Below are 23,122 nucleotides of genomic sequence, written 5' to 3' on the forward strand. Positions count from 1 at the left end.
GATTCTGGGATGACTGGAAAAAGATCCAGAGGTAGACCAAGGTCTAAGTGGATAGATGCAGTCAGAAGTGCCTTAGAAGGCTGAAGTATAGGATCTGAATATATTGGATTCCCGGCAGATCAAATTTGGATGAAATTTGTTGGAATTAGTACAAATACTATAATATATAGCCCCAAAAGGTGCATATCAGGAATTTAATGATGATATCAACAAATGAGTAAGCAAAGCTTGTGAGTTGTGGAGTCATCTGTATAAATTCATATGAAATAATTCATATTCATAATAAATTCAAACAGTAAACTGACTGTAGTGTAAATTAGTGTTCATATCAATTTTAAGTTCTGCATCTGAGAGCTGATAAAAATAGTTGATTGTAGACTAGAGATCACAGACGGAACGTTCTGAGAAAAATAGAGGAGAGAGCAGATGGTATCAATGGCAGAATCATATGAAAAATAAAGATATTAGTAAGTCATGGTAACAGTGTTAAAGAACTTGACATTGTTAGCATTCAAAAATGTGAGAGCAGACTAATCTGAAATGGTTTGCTCTCTGAAACAGAATTCTTATTCCGTACATTAGAGGTGTAGAAGAACCTATTGCAGGTGAGGATTGTAAAGAACTCTATTGACATTTTTCTTGAAGAGTTGAATGTTATAATTGTTGGGAAATAATTTGAGGAAGGCTGCTTTAAAAGGTAGATGGAATAAATGAGAATGTGAAGAAACAGGTTTAGTATGTTTGCAGTTGTACTGAAAAATATGTTGGACAGCAGCTGCTACTGTTGTGGTTTTACCAAGCCCAACAGAAAGTGGAGGAATAATGGCTGCCAGTTAACTTGTGCAATGACCTTGGAAGTATCCATAGAAGATGCATAGAGCTGAAACAAAACTGCATATGTGAAATAGTCAAAAGTCTCTTGAGGGAGGATCATCTATAAGTTAAATTGCTCTCCCAGAAACAGCATAAATAATATTATGGATGTTTTAGGTGCACCTCTCTGAATGTGAAAAGTATGCAAGGATGAGTGGCTTTGGGACTTGAATAAGGAACTGGATTAGTGAAAAATAGCATCTTGAGTGGAAAAGAATACCTAGAGTTTTTAGAGGTAAAGGAAAGTACTGATGTGATATGCTTGTCATTAGAATCTAGAAGAAAATGTTAGTCCATGGAGAGAGAGAGAGAGAGAGATCTGATCCTGTTTGTTGATTTGTGTATTACTGTGGGTAAAGGAATGTGATGCGAGGTTCCTTTCGTGAGAGGAAAGGCAAGACTGTTTGTCACTGAAGGCGAGAATTTATCCTTGCTCCAGTGAAGGATGAAATCAGTGTTTAAGATATTGGTTGTAGATGATCTTGAAACTTGCAATATCTCAGCATTGTATGGTTGTTGAAAGAGTGGGTTGCATGGAGTGTACTATCATCAGCAAAACTATGGATAGGATTAGTGGTGATTGACATTAGATTGTTTATGTATAGGAGAAAGATGATGGGTGGTTGATAGAGATCTGAGACTATTTGCAAAGCATGAAGAGAAGGTATCCCTCCACCTTGACATGCACTGAATGATGAGAGAGAGAGAGAAAGATAGCTTGGTTATTACACACCACTGGATACTTCCATAATAGGTGTCAAAGGGTGAATAGCGTTGAATGTCGATGATATTCTCCATTATAATAGGCGTCTTAGTGGTGGATAGTGTTGAATGTTAATGACTTTATTATTTTGGTGAGGATTGAGGATGATGACAATAGTGGTAGTGATGGCAGACTTTTATATCTTCCTTTTTTGCAATAGGTTGGTTATATGCTTTCTTCCATGATGTAGGATAAATGCTAGGTATACATGCAGAAGATTGTGTATATTATAGAGGATGGTTTGGTGTGCATTCTGAGTACTGTGCGAGTACAACTGATTTGATTACTTTAACTGGTCCACCAGTTAATTAATAGTGGGGGTGCTTTTGATTAACTAGTGGGCCTCTAGGTAGTGAAGAAGATGACTGTTGATGACTTTTCTCCGTTGTTTTGGAGAACGTTGAGGATGATATTGATTGGTAGGTGGTTGGTTGGCTGATAGGCTTTCTCTTAATGGAACACGTCAGAATGCCTGCTTGCATTGGGATAAGTGCTGGCTGAGTATAAAATATTGTAGGGACAATAGAGGAGAGGTTAGGTCTTGGAGTACTGTGTTTGATTACAATAACAGAGATGCCATTGTCCAAGTTTTTTAGCATTCGTCTGATGGCTTTCTGCCAAAAAACCACAGTAATACCTACTGGGATGGTAGGATGTGATTTGTCTTGCTCATCTGTGCAGGAGTTGGAGGAAAATAATGATGCTAGGTAGTCTGCTTTAATTTTACATGCTGCAACAGTACTGCCTTCTTTATGAGGCAGAGAGGAGAGCATGGCAGAAGCATCTATGAGGAGTTTTCTGCCAGTTATCCTTTATGAAGTCAGGTTTGGAATTGTTTTGTATTTATTGCATGTTTCAGTATAGGCTGATTATGAAGCCAGGGTTCTTGTTGAAAGCTGCCTATTGTAAGTTGAATTTTTCATTGATTGCTTTGGTGTATCTTCTGTTGAACCAGGACTTATAATCTGGATGAGAATTTTGAGTAAAATGAGATGAAGACCTTCATGCCAGTGGAGATAAATTCAAAGCAGGTGTTTTGGCAGATGATTAGAAGCAATAATCAGACCTGGGAAAGGAATAGTAGAAGTTCTAGAGATCGTTTCACTCAATACCTCTGTAATACTACCAGAAGACATGAGGTTGAAGCGGATAGAAGGAGGAGGATTCTGTGTGAAAGTTAACTTTAGGAGATTGTGATCTGTGGTATATCTAGAAGGAGGTGTATCTGGTTCAAAAAAAGATCAAAGATGTCTGGGAAAATGGAGAGGGTTTTTTAGGAATTCAGGTTGGTGTTTGAAAAGAGAATCCAGTTGGAGTTATGGACATTAAGGTTGTCTAGAAGTTGACTTCTGTTTGGATAGCTGGATTTCTCACAAAGTCAAAGATGCCACCCTTGTGGTATAATGAATTATGAATTGATTAGTTAGGACATTGAAGGTGGACTGTGGTTGATGTACCTGCGATATAAGTTTGGTTTAAAAGTAAGAGGTCAGTATAAATGCTTGTAAGTTATAATGGGTATCACTTATGTTGTAATTTTTATATCATGGATGTTTGTGAAGTAGATGTGAAAGTATTTTTTTTGTTGGTATTTGGACATATTTTGAGTATTTTGTTTGATTTGTCTTATTCTGGAAATTGGTTTCTGAGGGAGGTGTAAATATGATTACAATGACATTATCATTGTTTGTTTGTAATCTTCATTATTGATTGTGGATTTGTAGAAAGAATAAAATAGAGACATACGGTAACAGGAGATACTCTTGGACATCGAATCCATACAGAAAATAACCAATCCTCTCCGTAATGTGGCCTTGATAGCATCTCACAAATAACCAGTACCTGAACTCCCTCCTCCAGGCATGATCTAGGAGCATGTAACACCAAAATATGCCAGCTTATCTGGAAGCCTACTGACTTGTTACAGGTTCAGACCTGTGTGCCATCTGGTGGCTGACCTGTGGCAGAACCATTTAAACTGATGTACCCTTGACATGAAATAGGATTTGATTCTCTAAATACGTTTGGCATGACCTTGGAAGGGTAACACTCCAACTGTATAGAGACAGTAGGTGAGGGAGACAAACCAGAATACTTCTCTAGAGGTCAAACTTGTCATTTGCCACTACAGGCCTCCACTTAGCAGAGTGATGGTAGTGGTGTTGGTAGTGTTGGTTGTATTTCACTGTGTGTGAAGGTAATCTACTACGCATTCTGGCAAGATATTCTTTTGCACTTCAAATGCTCTCCGAGTTTGCCAGAGTCCATTTTGGCTGTATATTGTGAGTTTGCCAGAGTCCATTTTGGCTGTATATTGTGGGTCAATATACTAGCCTGAATAGGAGAGGAAAGTCAGAAAAAGTGATATTTAATTTGAAAATGTTCTTGGAAAATTAGATCAAGTCTAAGGACTAGGTGCATCAATTCATTTAGCACCTTGGATGACTGAAATAGAAATCTGGCATACTGGATTCCTGACAGATAACATACTGATTTGGAGAACACATTATTGATAAAAAGTTATTAATCATGTAAATTTGTATGTGATACTCTCATAGTATATATACACACACATCCCTTGAGGATTCATATCAGAATTTCTGATGATTTAGGAGGGTGCATTTCACTTGTGGCTCTCAGCCTACTAGCTATGTGCTGCTGAATGAATTTACATACCATGAAGAATGACAACACTGTTGTAAACTAATGGCATTGTGATATTATTTATTTATTTTAAAGCCAAGTCTTATAAACTGAAGGAGCTATACAAGCTCTTCCAGAAAGTCCTTTGCCCTTTCAAAGTCCATGTCTTATGCTTGACTCAAATTTGCAGTCTTTCTGACAGTGACTTTTTGCTCTGAACTAAGGTAATTATATGAATTTCTTTAGTTCAGTATCCATAAATATAATTTCTTATTCCATTTTTCAGATATCTTTACGTATATACATGTATGTCTACTCATAATAGAAGTAATATAATACTATTTTAAGGATATTATGATGTAGAATATGTATTCATTATAAAAATGTAATTAAAGCAAAGTCAAATTGTTATCATCAGAGAACATGTACAGAATAATAAATGCATGCAAGCATTACATTTGGTAAGTGATGTGATACTGAAATAGGTAACCAAAGGTTAAGCTCGAAGTCCTAAATTATGCTCTCCTAGCGAGCTGAAATGGGTTGTCCTTTGCTGTTAGGCTGATGTTCTGGGATGAGTACTCCCCAAATTTTAGGTAATTTCGTGGAACCAAATTTGTTGAAGTTTGGATAGTTTCTTAAAGCTGAGATAGATTTCCGAAATAGCCTTTGCATTTATATTTTGTATTTGATACAGTTAAGTAAAGTGCCCCCCCCCCCCCTTTTTTTTTTTTTTTTTTTTTTTTTTTTTTTTTTTTTTTTTTTTTTTATGCCATGTTCTGTGGCAGTTGTGAAGCATGGGTCAACAAATCTAAAGTAGCTATAGTGGGATGTAGACTTTGTCCTTGGTGAATCTAATGTTAAAAAGGCCACCTCTTGGCCTGTAAAAATTATCACTAAACTGAAATCATTCAATTCCAGACACTTCAACCCCATCCCACTTTGGATATACAGGCTACCAAATCCACAAACAAAATGTGCCATGCCCTACTGAGGATGGCATTGATTCATACACATTAGTCAAAGTACTTTCTTGGTATATTAGCAACACCTCTTCAACCATAAAAACTCTGTCGACTTTAAGTACAGTATAGAAAGACTCATCCCTCAATACAAAAATTTTATCAGTTTTTTCACTTATAAATGCCTCAGACCTTATCCAAGCTGAATTCCCCTCCTGATATTTTAGTCTTGTTTTGCATTGACCATGAACTAAGGCTATATTGCTTTGGCAAAGATAATTCTATAAACAGATGGGGGGGGATAACTTTAAGCCCTCTGCTTTCTCCCTTCCCCAATGCTGAAGTACTTAATGGAGACCTTTGAAAAAAAAAAAAGGTCCCAAACTCTGTTCTACACATATTGTTTGGCTATACTATGTAGGTGTGATGTGTTTGTTTGGTCACATGCCTCAGATGTTCTCAATCCCTTTTTAAACATATGAGACAGCAAACATCTTAAGATTCAATTCACTTTTTGAAAAGAAAACATTTCTTCCTTCCTTAAATACTTTGATATGTCAAGCATGGTGGATCCTTTTGTTGCAGGTAATACACATACATGCAGGTAGATACATTTACCAACAGTATTGGTTTATGAAAGTCGTATACAAACAGGGCAAAACTGATTGTTTTTTCATAGTGATGTCCTCACCACAATGGGCCTTTACCACACTCAAATATTCATAGCCATCAGCTACATTCTCCACCAAATCCAAAAAATATGAAAACCCATTAATCATACTCTTTCCCTGTCCCCTCCAAAATATAGACTACAACAAATCTCTCACCATCCATTATATCTGAGGTATATCTGAAAAACTAATCAAAACCCTGAGGATAAAAGAAACAAGCGTGTAACAATTCTACAAATTGTTACAAACCCAAAAGACCAGCTGTCATCCAACATCCAGATTTTTATCAGGTATCTTGCAGTTGCAAGCTGCCATACTGTGACTAGGCAGTACAATTAACATTAGAATCACCAAGCACAAGGACTACATCTGGTTTCAATTCTGTGGCCACTCAGAACTTGCTGACCATGCTTTGGATACCTGCAAGAGGATATGCTGGAAAAAGGCCACTTTAGTCCACCTTAGCAAATATAAATCTTATTTACAAGAAGATTGTTCCTGGATCCTCTCTCTCTCTCTCTCTCTCTCTCAGCTTTAGGAAAGCCAACTTTAAGCAAATTTGTTACACAAAACTGCCTCAAATTTGGGTGGTGTTCTTATCCTTACAGCATCCTGCTCAGCAGCAAAGAACATCATTCTTATCCACTAGAGCATCGTTTCTCAAACTGTGGTACATTATGTTATTTTTGGTGGTACAATTTTTAGACAAAATATTTAAATAAATGTTCAGAAAAATGTATTTTAATATTGTAACGAGTAGACTGTTTCAAGAATTTAGCTTGGCGAATCGAATAAAACGAACAAATAAATTTTATTGCAGTTTTATGTGAATTTTTGGATGCGAAGTCTCATTTAGCATGTCATAAGGGTTTTCATATTTAATATTTATTTTGAAACAGTATTTTATGGTGATACATGCTTTTATGGTGGTACATATATTTTTTGATTCTTATTTATGTGGTTCAAAATTTAAAAAGTTTGAGAACTCCTGCACTAGAGGATACAATTTAGGACTTGAGGTTTTGCTGCTTCACTCTCACTCACTTAGCATTGTAGCATGCATGCACTTATTATTCTGTACATGTTCCCTAATGATGCTAATTTGACCCTGCTGCAATATTGGAAGTATTAATTCATTTTCTAATTAATGTTGTACATTTTAATATCCTTAAAAATATTTTGAACAGCTAGTGTTCATATAAGTTCATAGAATTTTCACAAAAAAAAAAAATATAATAATAAAATAAAATCAGCTAATTTTCTCTGAAATATAAGAGCAATAATGAATGAATAACAAAATCAGTTAAGTAAATAGTTTTTATGTAACATTGACTGTGTCTCAACCATTTTCATTATCATTATCACCCTTTGTTTCAGAGAAAATTACAAAATCAATGGTTCTATTGACTTTTAGACTAAGTCATCAACATTTTATACTAGTCAACAGATTGATACAGTTAATTGAATTCTATAAATGAACAACATGAACAGTATACTACAATATAATATCACTTTATGCAATAAAGCCTAAAAGTCAGTAGGGCCATAAAGAAAAATTCAACTTGGTGTTGATTTCAAATTGTTGAGTTCATTTGGATACAACTTGGTGCTGTATTCAAATGAACAATGTCCCAGAACTTGAAAAGTTCATACACCATCATGTCTGTTAAGATTCAGAAAATTGACAAGGTCCTTAGAATGTTGTTGAAAAAATTGTTACTCTAAAATTTTTTTTTTTTTTTGCATATGAATTTTTTTTCCCCCTTAAGTCCTGTCAGTAGCATTATGTCCCACAAAGCCTGAACATTTTTGGTTGATGATAGTGGATTTAGAAATAGAAAGTTTATTTCACTTGGTTACAATGCAAATTATGCTTGCCAAGAAATTATATTCTTGTTTAATCTTTTATTGAAACATAAGCTAAGTTTGTGCATGAAGTATGTTCATGACTAGGCTACTTGTGTATAGAAGCTGTTGAGTTATATCAATAGCTTCTGCTCACCCTTCCTTATAATGTGAAGCACACTTCCTTTCAGACATGTATATTGCTATACATTATAGGAAGGTCTAACCTTGATTGAGGTGAAAAATCAAAGGGTATTCATCGCCTAGAGTAGTATAGGGATGCAGGAGAGCATGATAATATTAAGAGAAATAAAATATAGGTGGTTAGTAGGAGAGACGGAGAAAAATTTATTTATCTATTTATGCACTGTCTTTTCTTTAAGTATTTTCATGGATGCAGTTCCACTAAACCATTCCTCCATTTTCTTCTACAAACATTAACGGCTGGGTGATCATATGGCATTATGAAATGTAATTATCATCTGACAGAATGGATTGGAAATGCCCATTAAGTTATCATCATCCTAATAGGCAGCCCCCCCCAACACCAATAACAAATTCCACTCGGTGCCCTCATCAAGGTCATCAGGATGACCTTGATGAAGGCACTGAAAATTGCAGTCATCCCAATCCACCCCATCTTCCTCCTAATGCAAGATTTAAATGGGTATAACACCATGAGGTAGGGCCCAAACAGTCATCAGAGGAAGAGTTGTTGAGCACATGTTCAACAATGCCTTCCTCTTGAACATCCTGAAAGTAATGTCTTCTACAGGCCTCCCCATAATGTTCACTGTCATTGACTTAACTATCTGCTCACTTCAATTACCCACTTTTTAAGTGGGAAATTGAAGAAAACTTATAATGGGAGTGACCATTTCTCCTTGATATAAGCCTTTTTTACGTAGGCAACCATGTACTACATCTTGGATATGATAATAGAAAATTGAGCAAGTGGACTGACCCATCTTCTCTAGTTTAGCAGTCTTCATTTTGACAATCAGCTCATCTCCTATCAGTGATACAGTGAACCCTGTGACAGTGTACTACACAATCTGCAGCAACTGCGATTCCTAATATAACTTGGTGGCTTCACATTTCCCTAAGCTGTGGTGGAATGATGATTGCACATCAGCCAGAGAAGCTCAGAAGAAAGCAAAACTCACACTTTTTGCTTTTAAACATGCCCCTCTCCAAGCAAGACACATCACTCATCAGAGCCAGAAGGAATCCTGGGTCCAATATATATCTTCTCTAATAAGATCAATCAAGAGCAAAGAAGTATGGGATAAAATCCAGAAAATGAAAGGTATATACATTATCCACCAACTTTCTTTCCCTGAAAATAATGGTTGCAGTTGCTGACCCAGCAGTCATTGCTAACAAATCATAGAAGTCCAGTCTGTGCAGGGACTGCAAAGAGGAGGCTGTTCTGATCAGTTCACATGGGTCATAGTCATCCTACACACTTCTTTCTATTGAGGGGTGATGACATGTCTGTGTGAATTGTCTGACACATTAACAGCATTCATATTTTAATGAGCTGCCCTTGTTTCATTGATGAGTGCAGTCACTATTTTAGTTATCAGATTCATTGAGTCTTTCTATTTTTAAATTTTTTGCAGAGCATCAACCTTTATCACCATATTTAAATTATTCACATATTGTATATATTGGTTTTATCAGTTCTTCTTGCTGTACAGTGGTATCTCGTTAATCCGAACCTCTTTAGTCCGAACCCCCCAGTAATCCAAAGGAAAAAAAAAGTTTTATTTATTATATATTATTATTATTTTGTGCACTATTATTTTTATTTAATAATTATTATTTTAGCTATTATTATTTATTTTATTATTCTTACAGTATAGTATTTCTTTCATACCATCGATAGTACGATTATATTGTAAGCCTATTTTAATTTATTGTGTGTGTTCACGTTTGCTTTTTTATGCTGTACAGTAAATATTGTGTACAGTATAAAAAAGCAAACGTGAACACACACGATAAATTAAAATAGGCTTACGATATAATCGCACTATCGATGGTATGAAAGAAATACTATACTGTAATAATAATAAAATAAATAATAATTATTAAATAAAAATAATAGTGCACAAAATAATAATAATACGTAATAAATAAAATTTTTTTTTCTTACACGGTTTCTCAAACTTTTTTTTACGAACAAATCCTGAAATTTTCACGGAACATCTTTGTTATTTTGTAATATTAATTAATAATTAATTGGTAATTTGGCTGATTTTTTACTGTTAATTAATAATAAAAATTTCACTGATTTTTATTATTAATTAATAATTGATAAATAATTAATAATTAATAATTAAATAAACATCAATTAAACCATCATTAAATTAACTTGTGCTGATTTTCATTGATATATCCTATTCTGATCACCAAAAATTTATATTATAAGTACTTACGAGTGAATGCAGACTTTTTCTCCTGTGTGCTGGTCGTTTTCCCCTCATTTTTGTAAATCCTGGAGATCTTTGTGGACTTGAGGTGGATGACTCACTATCTGTTCCGTCAACCTTCAATAAGAGATTTCTTAATACCAAAATTAAACAAAGTGCCTTGTCTCTTATTCATATTAGAATTTAAATCTGTATTCATATTACTTTTAAAAAAATCGCGGCACTCTGGTTTCAGAACCAGCAATTACACACTGGAATATGAACTGGCGAAGAAAGTATTCGGTATTAATAGATTTGAGAACCGGATACAGTCTACCTTGATCTTCAATTTCAGTGGAAAATTTTTCTTTATACTTCCTTACTTATTGGTCACTAACATTTGCAACACAGATGTTATTTCGTTCAGTTTTGAGAACATGCCACCCATTGTTGTAATCAGCTTCCAGGCAAATTTTATGATCAATCATAAACGGAGGTATTCTCTTTCCCGATTGTTGAAAGATTTCGATGTGTGAAAATTAACGATACTTCATGAATATTTCCATGTTTAAAAATGTGCCGCTTGGTCACTGACATTTACTACATAGATGTCATTTCCTTCAGTTTTGAGAACAGACTATATGCCACTCATTGTTATAATCTGCTTGCAGGCAATTTTTATGACCGGTCATAAACAGTGGTATTCCCTTTACCAAATGTTGAAAAGGTTTGGATGTGTGAAAATTAACGATACACAGATGTTATTAGGCGTTCTGGGTCTGAGCTTTTCGACATATTCACAAATATTATTCTCCTCAAAATATTTCCACTATAAAATATTTATTCATGAAAAATGTTTCTAAATCTAAAATGACAAATTCCAGAACTTCTCGTGGAACACCTATTCACCTTCCACGGAACACAGTTTGAGAAACCCTGAATTAGAAGATGATGATGACGATAAAGAACTCGAAGAAAAAAAAGTAAAACATGAAGGCGTAGTTGACAGTTTTAATATTTGTATAGAATGGGCTAAGCAGAATGATACGCCATTCCACAAAATTTTATTGCTAATATAGCTCCGAGAAGAAGCATTCGAAAAAAGTTTAGCTTCCAAGATGCAAAAGAAAATCAATGATTTTTTACAAAGAAATAAAAAAAAAACTTTTTTGTGTGTTATTTTGTGGAATGTTTTGTGTGTTGTGTACAAGAAAGTGATATTTTTTATGAAAATTAAGTTATGTACTGAACTATGCAATTTTATTAAATCAGAATCCTCAACAATAAAGTTCTAAAATTTTTCATTACAGTACAGTAGCTTTTTTTCTATCAGATACTTCATTATTTAGAGAATTAAATTGATGTACCATTAGAATCTGATTATTTTTGTCTTAAACACTAGTTCTTGTTGTCTCTTGGGGGGGAATTTGCTAATTCGAACTTTTCCCTAATCCGAACAAGCACGGTTTTTATTAGTTTGGATTAGCGAGATACCACTGTATATAAGTTTTTAACACCTGATTTATTTACTTTTTTTTTTTTACACTTGTTTTTATATACCTTTTGCATTTGTTTTTATATACTAATTTTAAACCTGTCTATGCCACTCAATTATTACCTTGAGTACAGATGCAGCATGACCATAGTTGCCCTTATGCCATTAAACAAACTTCATGTACACTTTGTTTGCTTACCCTTGGATATATCTGATCTAATTTTTATTTTTTAAACATAATTATTAATACATTTATAATTTATAAATAATTTATAATAAATATTTTTTATTCAAGTAATCTACATTTAATGATTAAGATTTTAAAATTTCAACTATTGTAACTGTGTGTGAACAGATTCTGAAGATGATTTCAATTTATATCTCCTAGTAATGTGCTCCTGGAAAACAGAGAAATCAGTGTTGCTATTTTAGACACATTATCTAATTTAAATATCACATTAGAAACTGTTATTGAGGTAAGCTTTGAAATAAAATTCTTGTTAGTTAAGCAATTCAAACAGTAAATAGTGATTTCATGGTTGCTGTGTTGAGAAAAATATAAAAATGCATGATGCTTCCATGTGTTACCTGTTTAAACTTGTGTTATCTGCTTTCAATGGTAGTCCAAATTCTCTCTATAAGGATAAATTTTATGTTGGCTTTTTTGAAAGAAAGAATAGGTCAGTCAGTTTTTTCACCCCCCCCCCCACACACAAAAAAAAATAAAGCCCACTAAAAACTCCAGTTTTTCATTTCATACAAAACTAGTGTGAGAACAGCTGTATTTCAAATGTAATGCTCAAAATATGCCACAACATCCACCACCAAATTAAAATACAGTAATACCCTGATTAACGCTCAGGATGCATTCCTAGAAGACAAAGTGCTAAATGAAACAGCATTATTGGAAGTTTTTTCCCCCTTGGTTATGCTATAAATTAAAGATACCAAGAAATTACTTGGTTTGCACAAGATGAGTGCTGCACTTGCTCACAGCAGATCAAAAACGACTCACATGAAAATCTCTGAACAGTGCTTGGAACATTTCAAGAATCTGATTTTGTGTTAATTTATTACTATGGATGAGACTTGGATTCACCATTATATACCAGAATCCAAACAGTGGACAGAAGCCGGTTGTTCAGCGCCAAAGAAAACAAAGTCGGTTCCATCAGCAGGCAAGGTCATGGCATTGGTGTTTTGAGATGCTACAGGCATTTTGCTTATTAATTATCTTGAAAAGGGTAAAACAATAACTGGGGAATATTATTACGATCTTTTAACCAGACTAGACAAAAAAATTCATGAGAAAAGACCCAGTTTGCAGAAGAAAAAAATCATCTTTCATCAGGACAATACAACTGCCCACGAAGGTGTTTTGGCAATGGGAAAATTAAGGGATCTGCACTATGAATTGTTGGAACATCCACCCTATTCCCCAGATTTGACTTCCTCTGACTTCTGTCTCGTTCCAAAACTAAAACTCTTCCTCGCTGGTCAGCGTTTTTCTTCAAATCAAGAGATGATTGCAGCTGTAAGGGGTATATTTTGTAGATCTTACTGTGAACCACTACAGGGACGGGATAAATGTCCCTGGAGCATTGCTGGAATAAATGAGTCTTAAGGGAGATTATGTTGAAAAATAAAAATAAAATTGAAATTATAAATTTATTTTTTCATTATTAGGCCGAGAACTTTTCAGACCGCCTTTATACTCCTCTCTTGTTTAATTTTTTTACCTTTGAATACAATACACTCAGACATTGCTGTAGTTAAATAGCTCTTAATCAGTGCCCATGCAGCATTTCTCTCCTTTCCACTCACCTCCTCCTTCCATTCTACAGCTCCCAGTGGTCTCCTAAGCTTTCCATAATCACCATCCTTGTAGTTTTAATATGACTTGCTGCAACCCACGTGATCACTTCATGGTCACTCTCACCAACCGAGGGAAGATTAGACATTCCATTAATGATAACATATTCTGATGATATAACTAGAATCTAAGACTTAACCTTGTATGCCTTGTTACATATTGTCTAAAATTATTGTCCCTTAAGAACTTGAGAAATTCATTATCTTTATTAGCTGATGCTATCTCTTCATTCCATTTAATATTGTCATATTTGAAATCACCCATAATGATCACCCTTTGCTTGCTCACTGAGTGAAGTTGCCTAAACATTTTCCTCTCCACTCTTTACAGTCCCTGGCCTCTAGCAACACTCTATCAAATATCTTATTCTATCACCTTCCACTTTACTCACACTGTACCTCTTCAAAACCAATGCTACTTTTTTCTCTTTGTATTTCACTTGTGCAGACACAATTCCCCTCCTATTATTAGCAACACTTCCTCTCTCTCCCTTCTTGCCTTTTTTATCTTCATATAAAATATCATATCCATCCATTTCTATTCTCATCAAGATGTCATTCTCGATCAACCAAGTTTCACATTTTTCAACTATTTTCATGCACTGACTCAATCAATTTCACCTCCCTTATTTCTAATACTCCTGGCATTCATAAATAAGCATATCATTTTATATCTTGGTCTATAGCCAGTCCTATCCTACTCCTGCCTGTTCACTTTCTGTCCTATATATTCCCTCCTAGACCGAATCCTCCCATGTATTCCAGACTGTTCCATTCTTTTTTTGACCATTTTCTCTCTCTTTCTCTCTCTCACACACACACACATTCATTACTGTTTTCAGAATCCACTCTCCTCATACCATGTCTCACTGGCCCATTCCATTTCCCTGTTCAACTTGCATTCCTGTTCTCACATTCTTCTCTCCATTCGCAATCAATCAGTCTCACCTGGCCCCCTCTTCTGCTCATTTACTTCATCTCTGACTTCCAGTGATTTACTCATTACATTTTCCAGCAGCAATCTTTTCAAATGACCCACTCCAAAACAATTTGGGTGCATTTGATCGCTCTTATACATTATACAGTTTGATCGCTCTTATACATTTGTCTTCCAAACTTTTTCCACACATTCACAAACTGCACTCTTTTCTCTTCACACATTTCTGTTAATCTTCCATTCGAGATCTTTGTTCTCTACTGCAACTTTTGTAATAACTGGGCAACACATAAACTACTCTTCCTACCACACTGTTGTCTTTCACTCTCCTCAATAATATCCTGATATCTCTCTCTCTCCTTACATTCTTCCAGTGCCCAACCAGATCATTTGTTTTAACTATAATCACTAACTCTCTTGCATGCTTTGATGATAGAATATCCACAGAGCTATTCTTGAGTAATTTGCTACTTTTTCTCCACTGTCTTTCATTTTATTTTTTCTCAATTTTCTGTTTGTATCCCTCTAATTCCATTCTGTACATATCTCATCTTATTCTTCAATTCTTGTGTTCCAGCAATTGTTCCTGCTGTTGTTTCCTCTGTCAGTCACACTTCTGTCTCTGTAATTATGCTTGGTTTTTCTTTCTTTCTTCCTTTTTTTTTTTTTTTTTTTCCATATTCACAGTCATATTCTCCACACTCATATTCTCATGCTCACTCTTCTGGCTATCATTCTTAGTCTTATATCCATCACTGCCTTTTGCCTTTCATCTGGTAGGCTTCACTTCCAGTTCCCGACTTTCATTCAAATCACTACATTCCATTATATATCACTTTCTATGGATTCTCATTCTCTCACTTTTCTTGTTCAATCTCTCAACAAACACATCAGCCACATTTGTCCATGCATACATTAGACTCCTGACAATGAACAATCTTGCTAAAATCTACTGTACTCCACTCAATACACTTGATTTTCCTGCTGCAGGTCTCATTGACCTAGTTCTTGCCTCCGTTAACTGTTGCACCCGAAAGTCACATAAAAACTTAAACAACCTTGACAATTAATACGCTATTCTCAGTATCAACAATTAAATAAATGTCTGTGAAATTTATGAAATTCTTCAAAAATATTCCATAAAATAAAACTAATCTTTTCTCTAGTGACCAACTTTCGTTGTACACTTCCTTGTTCTACTGCACTTTTCCTTGCGGAGAAAATATTATTACGTAATACCTCCAGGGTGTCCAAAGACTCATTGAGGGAGGGTACCTGCTCTGCAACTTTCCATTTCTACCACTCCACCAACCGCAACTACCTTCATCATCTACACCAATGCCATCTACCGCCGACCACAACCACTAGTATTTTTACAGACAATCACAAAAATCCATGCCCACGGCGGGATTCGAACCCGCAGCCTGGAGATCAGATATGCTAACTACTCGGCCAACCAGGCTGGCAAATATACTCAAATATTTGTACAGACTATCCCAAGATAATACTTACTATCTAGATTAGACTCCTTGCAAATCTGTAGCAAAAGCTCTAGTAAATTATATCGAAAACTTATTTTTTTTTTTTCACAGACAGATTGATAACCCATTTTATTCCATTCATCACCCTCTGGCAGTCCATCAGTAGCATCTGATGGATTCAGAATGATCAAGAAAAGCCTTCCAAGATTAAGTGAAAGAGAGAAATACTGGAAAGCGGTTGTACAGATGTCATTCATAATAATTGGAACATAAAAATGGAGACAAATCTCATATTTCTTATTCCTTAGCATAGGTATTTATGAGGAAATGATTAACAATTATTTTCATATATAATGCAATTAAATTGGCATCTGTTATGTTTAAAGGTTACATGGATATTCTGAGTAGCTTTTTTTTTTTTAAATTAAGAAACAAAATAATTCTGAACTGGAAAAAATTGAGCATGGCCATGTAAGTTAATATCTAGTATGAGCAAACATGCTTTGCTGTTATTTATCTAGTTTAGTCTCTGTGAAATACATATTTCATTTCATTATTTATATAATGCTAAGAGGAGTAAAGAATTTTATTTGTCAGTGTAATTCAATTATAGATGTGGAATTTATGATGTCCTCATGTTTTATTTAATACTGACTGATTTTTTTAAGGTAAGGAGTACAGTTCTGAAAACTCTAGCCTCAATCAATGCTGAAGACTTGCCTGTTGTGGTAAAATTTATATTACAAAATGTTAATCAGCAGGAATCCTTTCAAGTAAGAATGTGTTTTGAAATTAAGTGCTGGATATCTTACATGTCTGCTGATGTTAAATATATATATTTTCACCTATGAGTTGGATAATAAATATAGCAGTACTGAATAAATAGAGCAACATAACATGTTGCTCTATTTATTGAGTGATAAAGAAAAAACAGAAATTAAGTATGGGTAGTTATAAAATTGACTTTTGGCTGTTTGTTTCTATTATATTCTGTGTTTATTAAAAGAGCCGATTTTGTCACTTTATATATATGTGTGTGTGTTAACGCTAAAATTAGAAAGTTTTTAATGTTAACATTCCCTACTTATTGTCAACATTAGCTGAATCACATCATTAAATTATGAAAACAGTATTATTTCTCACTTTAACTAGTTAATGTTCACATTAACAATCAAGCGTAGTATGTCCGAAAAACCATTAAAATTTACAAATTAGGGACAAAAAGTGGTGTTCTGAAGTTATATAGCTGATCACAGTTGGGTCTATGCAAAGAAAAATTTATTAACAAGGATGAAATTCCTCAACATGAAGTATCCTTGCAACAAGCTGTAACATCTCAGTCTCTTGGCACTGGGCAAGGATCAAAAGCATGACTGGAAATCTAAATGTTTCACAAGAATCTGTGAGTACCGTGAAAGTAATTTACTATGCAGTTTGAAATGCCATCATTTGCTAAGTTTTTATTTTTATTTTAAATGTTTGTCCTTTGATTTAAAATTTAAATATGTTAAATTATCTTTTACTTTGTATTTTCTTTATTTTTCTAATAAAAGTGTCTAGTCACCTAACCCGGTGCGAGGAAGATAGGTAATCTCTGTGTGTTTGAGATAAAATTTGGACTTTAATGATATTTAGTTAATGTGTACATAGTTTGTTTACACATTATCTAGTTAAAGTGTAGAGCACATTTTTATTTTTCAACTTTAACTGAAACTTTAACTTGAATGTGTCAGTATTCCATGTACAAGAGTATGGCAATATTGCAGGAACAAGGTTTATATCCATTTCACATGCAGCAGTTGCAACATCTCCCAGGGGATGAAGGGAGCTGATTGGAATTTTGTCTTGGGTAAATGCTAATTGCCAATTAATTCCTTTAATACCATTCACAGATGAAGCTACTTTGACCTCTGACAGTATCAACAACATCCATAACTGACATCGATGGTCCAACAAAAATCCACACGCCACTGTTGAAACAAATTTCCAACATCACTTTTCTGTAAACCTGTGGTGTGGTATGATGAACAATAACTTGATTGAGCCTGTTGTGTTACCAAATCTTATAGGGCCCATTTATCTCTAATTTCTGCAAAATGAACTTCCATTACTATTGGAGGATGTTCCCTTGGCTATAAGGATTGGTATGTTCTTTCAGCATGACAGATTTCTTGCACATTATAGCCATTAGGTGACACAATATCTAAATTAATCTTTCCCTGAATGATGAATCAGCTATGATGGTCCCATTCATTGACCACCAAGGTCTCAAGACATCACTCCCTTCAGTTTTAGTTTGTGGGGTTGAAAAGTGAAGTATACAAAGAAAAGGTAATTACAAGATACAAATTGATTGCTTGCATTATGGATAATGCAGCCCTCATAAAAGAACATCAAGACAATCTCAGAAGATCAACCCATACTATTACTACAGGAGTTGCAAAGTGCATTAAGGTTGGCAGTGGAATTTTTAAACATCTATTATGAACTATAAATTACAGTATTTGTATTTTGTATCATTCAAACAGTCAATAAATACAAATAAGTAATTTATCATTCTTTAATACTTCTCATAATAGCTTTTTATGTGCCAGTTTACAAACAGCTGTATGTCTGCATCCATTGGCAATTGGACATGTTTATATGAGTTTTTTTTTTTACTCAAAATAATTGATGCTACCACCAAATATATACTATTCTTCCTGAAACACCCTGTATATATATATACACACAGCGCAGTAATCCAATACTGGCGCTCTAAAATTAGCTGTTACACACATTCTACTCATGCCAACAGTAGCATGCAGTCACCTATTCAAATATGACTGTTACTATTCTGTTACTTTTTATTAAGCTAGAAAGTCCATGTTTTTTACCTTGTTATTTTTATAAGTCTTATGTTATTTCTTACTCACCTGAAGAAGTCGGAATACCGATGAAACTAGTCATGATTTATTCAAGGTTTTTATATATATATATATATATATATATATTTTTTTTTAAATTTATATTTATTAATTATTAGCTACTTTTTAGAAAATTAAATAAAAAGATTCATAAAGTCTAAAGTTAAAAGGTTTGTATGTCAAATCTGCCAGATTTCACATGAACATTGGGTACTACAGGGATAAGTTTGGACCATTGACATCAAAGATATTGGAACTGACAGGAGATGTTCAGTTGTTTTGCTGATAATGCAAAGATGAGGTATTCGGAGATGCTACTGATATACAGTGCTTACAGAATGATTCAAATAGCAGGAAATTCAGGCAAATGATTATAGCTTTTAATTCACTGCTAGTAAGTGTAAAGTTATACACTTTGGCAAGATAAGATATCCAATTTCATATTATGCTAGTGGGATAATTCTTGAAGAAATTTATGATGAGTCTTTGGGATCTTAGAATTATGATAGATAGGAATTTGTGGTTCAAACATCAGACAGCAAAAATTGTGAATACAAATTGGATGATAACTGAGGAACTGAAATGAATGTTAACATCTATGGATATGGAAGTCATTTTGCCTCTTTATTACAGCTATAACTGAATTACTACACACAGATTTGATATGAGTTCTGAGGGATCAAAAAAAGCTGTGAAAAAAGTGCAAATAAGAGTTATCAAGTTGATACTGGAATTGCAGAAAGCAAATTATGAAGACAGTTCATAGTATGTGTACTGTCCTTACATTTTTTAACTATAAAATGTTTATAGGCTTCTATTAACTGAAGGAGTGTTGAAGGATAATAACCATGAATTTTTTTGTGATATTCCAAATGGGGAGAGGACAAGGTGGCATTTGTAGAAGTTAGTTGTATGGAGTTAAGAAAGGGATGAGAACTAGATAACTCTTAGTAAGGGAATACCGGCAAAATTAATGATAGAAAATCGCACGTAAAAAGATTTTTTTAATAGTATAATTTTCGCCTGTGTGTCACAGGCATCTTCAGTATATTACATGTTAGCTCAAATTAAACAATAACTGACAATTCCAAAAAGCGCCACCTAAGTAGCTAGTGTAAGATAACTAAAAAGGTCAATAAAATTTCCTAACAAAAAAAAAAAAAACTATATATACAATAAAAAGTTAGGAAAGATTAGCTAATTTGTAAAGTACTATTTCCCATAAAGGGGATAGACGTAAACCATCAGATCTGTTTAAGTTAGGAGAGTGGAGTAAAGTTTCACATGTTTCTTTATAAAGCCATTCTATGAGGAACCAACTTTTGTGAAGGTCTCTTGTCTTTTTCCAGTGAGCTCTATGTCTGGTTAAGATGGCATGTTCTGCAAGTGCAGACTGTTCAGGTTTAAGGTACTGAATATAAGACTGGTGTTCTTTTAGTTGAATAGAGGCAGATCTTCCTGTTTGTCCGAAATAAGATAATCCACAAGAGCAAGGAATCTGGTAGACACCTGGATAATTAAGATGTGGAAGCTTGTTCTTAGAAGAAGTGAGAAAGGTGGAAATTTTTCTGACCGGTCGAAAGGCAACAAAAATATTCAGTGGTTTAAAAATTTTGCTATACGTTTACTAATGCCGTGTACATAAGGGATAGGAATGCACTTCTGTATTTGAAGAGGAAGACATATTAAAACTACTCAAAGCTGTTGAAAGTTTATTTTTCACTTGGTTAGAATATAATAAATTTAGTTTAGAGTACCACCTTACCCCAGTCCTGAAGATACTTTCAGGTGCAAACTTTGTTTGCTCACACTTGGATAAAGGATTAAACTAAATTTATTACTACTCAAAGCTCTTTTGAAGAAGGAATTCTTGTATTCTTGTATTTCTATCTAATGGATACATTTTTGGAATTGTCAGTTATTGTTTAATTTGAGCTTAACATGTACTGAAGATGACTGTGACACACAGGCGAAAACTATACTATTAAAAAAATCTTTTTACATGAGATTTTCCCTGATTAATTTTGTATTTATGAGAACTAGATATTTCTCTCATAAAGCAGTGAGCATGTAGAACAGTTTTGCCTGTTGAAACGATGAGTGCATATAGTGGAAATGAATTTATTAGAAGGTTTATATGACAGTTGATGGGTGAGATATGACCTCTCTTGATAAGTCCTTGACTTTTCTCTGATAATAATAGTATTTAATTTATATTGCATATTATGAAAGTGATTTTGTTATTCTTATTATTACTATCTCGAAGTCTATCTCGAAACTGTCAAACACAGAATCAGTAATGGATGGATAATAACAATGGACAGACTACAAAAAATATGGAACAATAAAAGATTAAGCAAAGAACTCAAATTAAAGATATATAAAACAATGATAATTCCCACAGTACTCTATGGCTCAGAATGCTGGAGCTTAAGGGGGAAAAAAAAACAGAAAAACTCAATGCTTTTGAAATGAAATGCCTAAGAAAAATCAATAGAACAAACTGGACAGAAAGAAAAACAAATGAAAAAATCAGAGAGGAACTTAACTTTAAAGAAACAATAATTACAGCACTAAAAAAAAGAGCCAACTAAGCTGGTTTGGACATGTTTCAAGAATGAACCCAGAAAGACTGCCAAACATACTATTAAATGGTAGAATTGAAGGACAGCCCAGCAGAGGAAGATGAGGAAAGAAATGGATTGACAACATTAAAGAAAGCACACACTTAAACTCCAGAATAGTACTTAATAAAAAGACGGCAGACAGAAAGAAATGGCAAAATTTGTCTTTGAGGAACTCAACCTGCCATGAGCGGAAATGAAGAAGAAGAATTATTACTATTATCCAAAAACTTTAAAATTAGGCTGGGTTATTTAACGTAAAATGAATTTTTTAAATGAAAAAGACCAAAACTAGTATTGGAATTTGCTGATTCCAAACTTGAGCACCTGTTTATCCTTTTTCTAAAAAGAAACAAAATTACTGGTACTTTTGTTTCTTTTTAGTAATAAATAATAATTGCTAAAAGTCTCTAATAATTTACTATGATTTACTAATTATCTCCATGTGTTGACTTCATTAAGAAACATTCTTGTAGATAAGCTTATACATTGGTAACACATGACTATTAAATTATTTCAGGAAATTACAACGTATACTAAATATTAATTAAAAGAAAACTTTAATCAGTACTTCCTATATTTCGGCAGTGTTAGATTGGCATCTTCACGGGAACATAAAGCTATGATATGTGCATGCAGGTACTAACAACAAGCAAATGAGGCTGAAGAGAGTAACTAACATTGTTCCTAGAGTCATAAAGGTGCCTCCTTAGCAGGATGAATTGAGTTGCCTTGGCTGTTGGACTCCTGTTCTCATGATGCAAGCTTCCCAAATTTGGGGCAGTCTCATGTTTAGTGGTTAGGGCATTGTCATCTGAACAGATTAATTTTGCCCTGTTATATAGGGCTTTTATAACCTCATATTGTTGTGAGGGGAGGATTTCTGGTGAATGTGTCTGCCTATATGGGTTGATTTTCTGTAAACAGAGAAAGTCAAGGATCCATCAGGCTGGCATGTAATCAAAGTGCCTAAGAAATCCCCTTCCCCCAAGGTGAACTGGATTCTGATGTGTTGGTTGTTTAAGTGTGTAAAGAAGATGTAGTGTATCTGAGCCATGTGCCGAAGTTCGGACTTTGTGGGGCTGATTTTAAGGCTTTTTCTTCAAAAGTCTCCATAAAGAAGTTGGCTGGGGTGGAGAGAGTGGTGAACTCATGGCTGTCCCTTCTATCTGTTTGTAGAATTTTCTTTGCCAAACGAAATAGCCTGAGCTCATTGTGAACTGAAATAGGGCTGAGATATTAGGAGGAAATTTGGCTTGGATGAGCCCTAAGGTATCTTTGAGTGGGACATTCGTGAATAGGGAGGAGACATCAAAACTGACCATTATATCAGTGTGTTGTAGTGAAAGGTTTTCTATACTGGTTTTGAAGTGGGCTGAGTTTTTTATGTGTGATTGGGCGTTGCCAGTATGGTGCATAAGCACTTTGGCTAAATGTTTGGCTAATTTGTATGTGGGGGGAATCAGTGCTATTTACAATGGGACGTAATGGCACATTTTGTTTATGGATTTTTGGTGGTCCATATATTCAGGGGGGGGGGGGGGAGTCTAGAGTTAAATGGCTTTAGTTTGTTAGTAATTTCCACAGGTCAAGAAGTACCTTTTGGAGTGTTTTGATTTGGGAGCTGGTGGGATCA

General features: G+C 34.4%; 1 protein-coding gene across 5 annotated transcripts in view; it reads left to right on the plus strand.

Moving 5' to 3' along the window:
- The window catches only part of Fancd2 (Fanconi anemia complementation group D2), an 883,021-nt gene that overhangs the window by 198,309 nt on the left and 661,590 nt on the right, over positions 1–23,122 (plus strand). For 4 of the 5 annotated variants that reach the window (XM_090413132.1, XM_090413256.1, XM_090413216.1 and 1 more), the window contains 2 exons: positions 12,055–12,142; positions 16,625–16,729. In XM_090413132.1, coding sequence (XP_090269258.1) covers positions 12,055–12,142; positions 16,625–16,729 — 193 coding nt within the window. The remainder of the gene's footprint in view (positions 1–12,054; positions 12,143–16,624; positions 16,730–23,122) is intronic. The other variant, XM_090413374.1, reaches the window with a different exon arrangement.

This window comes from Typopeltis vanoorti, chromosome 1 (assembly GCF_054136105.1).
Source record: "Typopeltis vanoorti isolate ZY-2024b chromosome 1, IOZ_Tvanoo_1.0, whole genome shotgun sequence".
Lineage (NCBI taxonomy): Eukaryota > Metazoa > Arthropoda > Arachnida > Uropygi > Thelyphonidae > Typopeltis > Typopeltis vanoorti.